This window comes from Uranotaenia lowii, chromosome 2 (genome assembly GCF_029784155.1).
Source record: "Uranotaenia lowii strain MFRU-FL chromosome 2, ASM2978415v1, whole genome shotgun sequence".
In the NCBI taxonomy this organism is placed as follows: Eukaryota; Metazoa; Arthropoda; class Insecta; order Diptera; family Culicidae; genus Uranotaenia; species Uranotaenia lowii.
Genome location: NC_073692.1, coordinates 392,918,898 through 392,925,641, shown reverse-complemented (window position 1 = coordinate 392,925,641; position 6,744 = coordinate 392,918,898). Strand labels below are relative to the sequence as shown.

The 6,744-nt window shown below is 44.1% G+C and overlaps 1 protein-coding gene across 1 annotated transcript; it reads right to left on the bottom strand.

Moving 5' to 3' along the window:
• Positions 1-1,952: 1,952 nt before the first annotated feature.
• On the bottom strand, positions 1,953-6,452 carry LOC129743287 (uncharacterized). The gene is made up of 4 exons (XM_055735271.1): positions 5,223-6,452; positions 2,849-5,100; positions 2,763-2,781; positions 1,953-2,492 (listed from the first exon to the last, which is right to left on the bottom strand). Exons 1-4 carry the CDS (start codon positions 6,450-6,452, stop codon positions 1,953-1,955), a joined length of 4,041 nt encoding a protein of 1,346 aa, XP_055591246.1.
• Between the last annotated feature and the right edge of the window lie 292 nt (positions 6,453-6,744).

The following is a 6,744-nucleotide window of genomic DNA, read 5'->3' as shown; positions in this document are numbered from 1 at the left end:
CAGAGACAGAGACAGAGACAGAGACAGAGACAGAGACAGAGACAGAGACAGAGACAGAGACAGAGACAGAGACAGAGACAGAGACAGAGACAGAGACAGAGACAGAGACAGAGACAGAGACAGAGACAGAGACAGAGACAGAGACAGAGACAGAGACAGAGACAGAGACAGAGACAGAGACAGAGACAGAGACAGAGACAGAGACAGAGACAGAGACAGAGACAGAGACAGAGACAGAGACAGAGACAGAGACAGAGACAGAGACAGAGACAGAGACAGAGACAGAGACAGAGACAGAGACAGAGACAGAGACAGAGACAGAGACAGAGACAGAGACAGAGACAGAGACAGAGACAGAGACAGAGACAGAGACAGAGACAGAGACAGAGACAGAGACAGAGACAGAGACAGAGACAGAGACAGAGACAGAGACAGAGACAGAGACAGAGACAGAGACAGAGACAGAGACAGAGACAGAGAAATGAAAACTCTGTAGTAAATTTTCTAATTTATAAAGACAGTCGGCTCATTTCTCTACCTCCCATTTCAATTCGTAACATATTGAGTCCTTGGCAACTACGGCTAACGACTTTCTAATGCTTGTTACTATTGAAAAAACTTTTGCTCTCGGTTGTCGTGTAGCATGTCGCCATCATCAACTTTTTTCCCCTGTTAATAGAACTTGGTTTGAGGAAACGCAAAGAACTAATAATGGAGCTACACGGGAAGAGTGGAATTTGCCACAATTCCATGCCAGGCTACAGGAGGATGGCGTCGTCAGTTATTATTGGTACCAACCAGGTATTGGAGTTGTGGTGTTGTGGATCGAAAAGAATCCGAGCCCGTTCCGTTCTAGCCATTACCCGCTAATTAAACCTAATGACTTCATTGCATGGAATTCAACTCAATTTGTTCGAATGCAAGCAAAACAAAACTACACAGAACTACGAAAAACGACTGGAGGAGGACCTCCTCTGGATGGGGAGTCTCGAAACGCCTCCAGCTGGGTTGGGTTTGGTTTTCTGTAAACCTATCCTCGAACAGCTTTAATTTCGAAGGTAAGTAAAAGCGGTGAACAACTATTGGCCCTTCCTCAGTACCTACTACCTATGTAAGTATGCCATACCAGTACTCGATTATGATGATGGTAATAAGCGGCACATGACGATGGCGTCAAATATGCTGCCATGAAACTCCAGAACCTTTGGCACCATCAGTTTGTTTCACAGTGAGTTCTTAAAGTTGATTTTTATTTAACAAGCCATATTAAAAAAAATCCTTGTCACAAACATTTCCAAGGAAATGCTTGTTTTGAATTTATAACTCGTACTCAAAATTACCATTTTTTTTTTATAATTTGACCCTTCAGAAGATGGCAATGGCAAAAAGTGCTGATCATTAGGAAAATGAAAATGGTAACTTGAATCAACACCTTCAATTTTTTTGTCGCTACTATGCGTGTTCAGGGTTCTGCGTCCCGGAATCGCCCGATGGTTCTTAGCTGGTTGTCCCTACTCACCTGATGCGTGCAAGCTTCGTTACGATCCGATGTACAATGGCGTCTCGTTCGATGGATACAATGCGGCAGCAACTATAGTTTGCTGTGTGAGATTGTATGTGTGAGAACCATCACAGTGGCTGCGTTCTGATATTTATGTCAGTCATATTACAGGACCACCTTCAGTTTAAATCCCATATCGCACATCTCCCTTCTCTTCCGGAGAAAAGAAAAAAAATCAGTTGTGAAATTTACAAACTTAAAAATTAAATTGTGCAATACAGGTTTTATTCCCAATTTCTTCAAAAGATTTTTTCTCAGTGTTTTTTTTTTTACCACATTGGATTATTTTAGAATGAGTATGATAACTATTTCGTAAGCGTGTATCCAGACGTCAGATTTTATTGTCGTTCTGTGTTTACGAAACAGAGAGAAACAAACGACAACTAATTTGTTACGGGTCGAATTGTTCGCGTTCTACTGTCTGGACATAATCATCGAGGAAGCTCGGCGGATTTCTCGATCTTTTCGGTCTTTGGTGAATCTCATCCGGAACATGAGATTCTCTGGAGTTTTCTGTGTTGGATCGTGTGTTATCTGCTCGCCATTCGCCGATCTTTTTCACTTGAGTGATGTGTCGTTTGAGAGATTGACCAAGGCTGTTATGGAGGGTAAGGCTTCCGTTATCTTCTTTTATCACCGTGAACCGCTGAGAACCGAACCGTGTGTCTCCCTTACTGCGAGTTTGGCGCTCGATGATGACCATGTCGCCTGGATTAATTCGACACTTCCGTGCTCCACGTCTGGCGTCTTCTCGGTGCTTACCTTTCATTTTTGCAAGTAAGTCATTATCATTAAGAAGATTATCGTCGCAGTTGACCCGTTCGAAATTCAAGAGTGGAAGGTTTCGATGCACTTTCCGCCCTAACATCACTTCTTCTGGCGGGAATCCAGTGACCGAGTGAGTGGCAGCGTTGTGAGCATTAATTGCTGCCTGCAATTCATCATTAAAATTGCTCCCCAAATGGAAAGCTGTTGACATCGCCTTATTAATCAATTTCATATAATTTTCGACGAGTCCATTTTGCTGGGGAAAGAGTGGTGTTGTGTAAATTGTTTGAATTCCTCTGCTTGTGCAATATAATTTATATGGCTCTCCGTTAAAAGGAGGCCCATTATCGGAACGGATGTTTTTAGGGAAACCTTCTCGTGCAAAAATATTTTCAAGTACACTTTTAGTATGCTCAAAGCTGGTGGATTTTACCGGGCGTGCGATCAAGTATCTAGATTTAAAATAAAATAATTAATGAATACGTTTTACTAATCAATTCTAATCAATTAGATTCGTACCTGGATCGATACTCTACAATCACTAGGATGGAAATGCCGCCAATTCGGGCATATGGACCATTAAAATCTAGGGCAATCGTATCCCACACGCCTTGTGGAGCGATAATGCGCTGCATTGGGGTCGGTTTTTCCGGTCTGCCATTAAGTGCGCAAGCTTGACAAGAATCAACCCATTCTGCTACATCTTTGGAAATCCCGGGCCACCAGACGCGTTCTCGTACGATGGATTTCATCTTGGCTGTCATGGGGTGCCCTTCATGAGCAACCTCAAGCGTTTTTTGACGTAGTTTATCTGGGACTACTACGCAACCACTTTTTACGAGGATTCCATTTTCATTCGAGAGATGGTCAGCTACACACTGGAATTTTGCCAAGTCTTTCGTCCAGTTCCTGGTTTCTAAAGCGTCCATCACTTTTTGGATGATAGTATCTTTGGAAGACTCTAATCGAATTTCGGATTCGGTTAGAAAACCAGCAGTGTTGATCTCGAGTGCTGCAATCTCCCAAGGGCTATGTTGATCATCGAAAGGCTCATCAGTACCAACGTATAAGCGTGAGGAAGGATCCGCGATATTGTTGCTACCGCGTACGTACTCTACGTCGTAGCTGTACGGGCTTAGACGAAGGGCCCAGCCATCTGCTCTCGTAAGGGCACGCTTGGTGTTTTCGCGATTTCGATTTAATATAAATGACAAGCCTTGGGCATCTGTTCGCAAGGTGAAATGACGACCAAGTAAGAAAAACGAAAAGTGTTCTACCGCCCACACAGTGCCCAAGGCTTCTCTTTGATTCTGGGGGTAGTTTTTTTCCGTGGCTGACAGGGATTTTGATGCGAAACTGATAATGCGGGGGGAGCGATCTTGGTTCTCTTGCACAAGAACTGCACCTAGGGCATTTGGGGAAGCGTCCGTGTATAATACAGTTCTGTCGTCTTCTGAGAAGTATCCCAGGGTGGTTGCACAATCAGTGATGTTTTTTATGGTGGTTTCAAATGCAACTTGTTGTTCAGGGCCCCACATCCAATTCTTAGTGGCTGTTGCTGACCAAAGGGGGTTGGTTATGTTGGCGAAGTTTTTAATGTAAGGGCTAATGTAAGAGGCCAGCCCTAGAAAGCTTTTAAGCTCAGACACTGTTGAAGGCTGTCGAAACTGACGGATGGCTTTTATTTTTGCTTCCTCAACATGAAACCCGTTGCAGTCTAGCTCGTGGCCGAGGAATTTAATACGCGTTTGATCGAATAGACATTTTTCCATGTTTAACGTAAGATTGTTCTTCCTCAAAGCTATTAGTACTAAACTTGTGATTTTTCTCAGTTTTTCCAGGGTATCAGCGTAGGCCAAAATGTCGTCAATATATATGATGATGTTTTCAATTCCCTCCAAGACACGGCACATCTCCCGTTGAAAAATCTCGGGGGCCGCATTGATCCCGAACATTAAACGGGTATAGCGGAACATGCCGTTCTCTGATAAGAAGGTTGTTAGATCCCTCGATTCCTTCGACAACTCCAGGTGGTAGAACGCGTTGGTAAGATCGAGTTTGGTGAAATACTTTGCGCCGTGAAGTTTTATTCTTATTTCGTCAATGAGGGGTAAACGATAATACTCACGTTTTATCGCCCTGTTTGGTGATCGCATATTCACCACCAAGCGGAAGTCGTTTTTTCCTTTCGGAACTGCCGACATTCCGCTTATCCACTCTGGTGCGCCGTGGACTCTCTCTATAATTCCCCTTGCCTCCATTTCCTGTAATCGTTGTTTCGCTGCGTCTCTGTAGGCCGCTGGTACATTAAAGTAGGCATTTTTAACTGGGGGGATACTCTTGTCAATGCTGAAATGAACCTTGACACCAGGTATTTTCGGAAAAATGTCAATCTTATTTGTAGCGTCGCAACTGTTTACTCCAAGCCCTACATTCAGTAGTCTTAGCTCACTTGCCGTCGACCTTCCAATGATTGATCTTTTTCCCTGATTGACTACTAGGAATTCAGCTTCTATTATTGGTTTGACAGCCCCAATGACTTCGACGTAAGCTCTGAATGCACTTTCTATTATCATGGGACTCGGGGCTGCGTATGCTCGAAGCTCTGAAGTGAGGAGGTTATCTATTTTATCCACCTTTGCAAGTCCACACCGGAGTTCGTCCTGGAGGCACTTCCAGTCCCTTCCGCCTATAATGTTAACGTCCGATCCCGAGTCCACAAGAAAACTTATTGGGCTTGAGGAGCCAAGACGACAATTAACTAACGCGTCCTGAAGAGTGATTGCGTTTGTATACTGTAAGCAAGAAAACTACTATGTAACTCATCAGCAAATGAAGACAACAATTCTTAGGTAAAATATTTTATTATTTGAAATAAATTTCAAAACAGTACCTGGTCATTTTCAGTTTTTTCAATGATGGTATTTTTTTCCACTTCGTCGATGCTGTGAACCTTGTTTTCCTTACAAGTTGCAATGAAATGTCCACTTTTCCCGCATCTAATGCATGGGCGATGTTTAGCTGGACATGTTTTACCCCGGTGAACGTAATCGCATCGCCAGCAACGTGACCTGCGGCCCTTCTGGTAATCGCGAGGGGTCCCTTTACGATGTTTACGGTTCAGTTCGTCATCCGAGTCATTTCCCTGACGACGGTCCTGATGGTATTTGCGTTTGACCACATTCTGTGGTGGATTTTCCCTGCGATAGTTTGATTGTCTATGCTCCCAAGGTTTCTTGTCGACTGCTAATGCACTTGGAGCTGCACGTGCATTCTCGGCGTCATAAACCTCGCTTTTTGTGGCCATCTGTACAATTTGATTTGTACTATAGTCATGTGTTCGCGCTTCTTTTGCTAGGTCGCGGTTTAACATTCCTTTTACTAGTTGTGCACGAATAAAACGGTCCTCGTCCCTGCGACTGTAGCCGCACAACCTTACTTTAGCGGTCAGCCTTGAATGAAAGATAACGGCTGACTCGTTTGGTTCCTGCCGCATGAGAGAAAACGCCTCATGCTCCGCAGCGGTATCGGTCATCGATCTCAAATGGGCATCCACATTTTTCACGAACGTTGAGTAGCAACGGGGGTCTTTGAGAGATGGTTTGAGCTTAGCTGCTTTGACGATCCCTTGTAGGTTACTTCCCATAGCTAGGTAAAGTAATTTAGTTCGTTGCATCGGATCACTCGATTTCGAAAGAGAGGCGTATATCTCGAAATTCTCAAGAAAGTTTTGCCAAGATTCCCATAGCTTATTGGATGGAACATCCTTCGGGAAAGATGGAATCATGTCCCATCGAATGAGTGAGTTCGAATTTTCTTCAATTGGTGTGTAAGATTCGTCTGGTCCGTATCCCCAATTCTGGTCGTTCTCCTCATCGGCCGATGCGGTTTCTTTTCGATCTTTTTCTATAAGAGCTTGTAGCAGAGAAGCAAAATGGTCCATCCTCTTCATAGTTTCACTTTTCTCCGGGCTCTTCGTTATCGGCTTAGGTATTTGAACAACTTCATCGCTTTCGGACTCGGTGTCTTCGAATGCACCTGTACTCAAGCTTTCCTCAAAATTCTCTTCGGAATCCGAATCCACGTAGCGAGGCGCTCTCACGTATTTTCCCGGACTGGTCATCTTTATGTCTGTCAAAATAAAAAACAACGGTTGTTGAGGCCAGAGCCTAGCAGGATCGCCATTATGCGTGTTCAGGGTTCTGCGTCCCGGAATCGCCCGATGGTTCTTAGCTGGTTGTCCCTACTCACCTGATGCGTGCAAGCTTCGTTACGATCCGATGTACAATGGCGTCTCGTTCGATGGATACAATGCGGCAGCAACTATAGTTAGCTGTGTGAGATTGTATGTGTGAGAACCATCACAGTGGCTGCGTTCTGATATTTATGTCAGTCATATTACAGGACCACCTTCA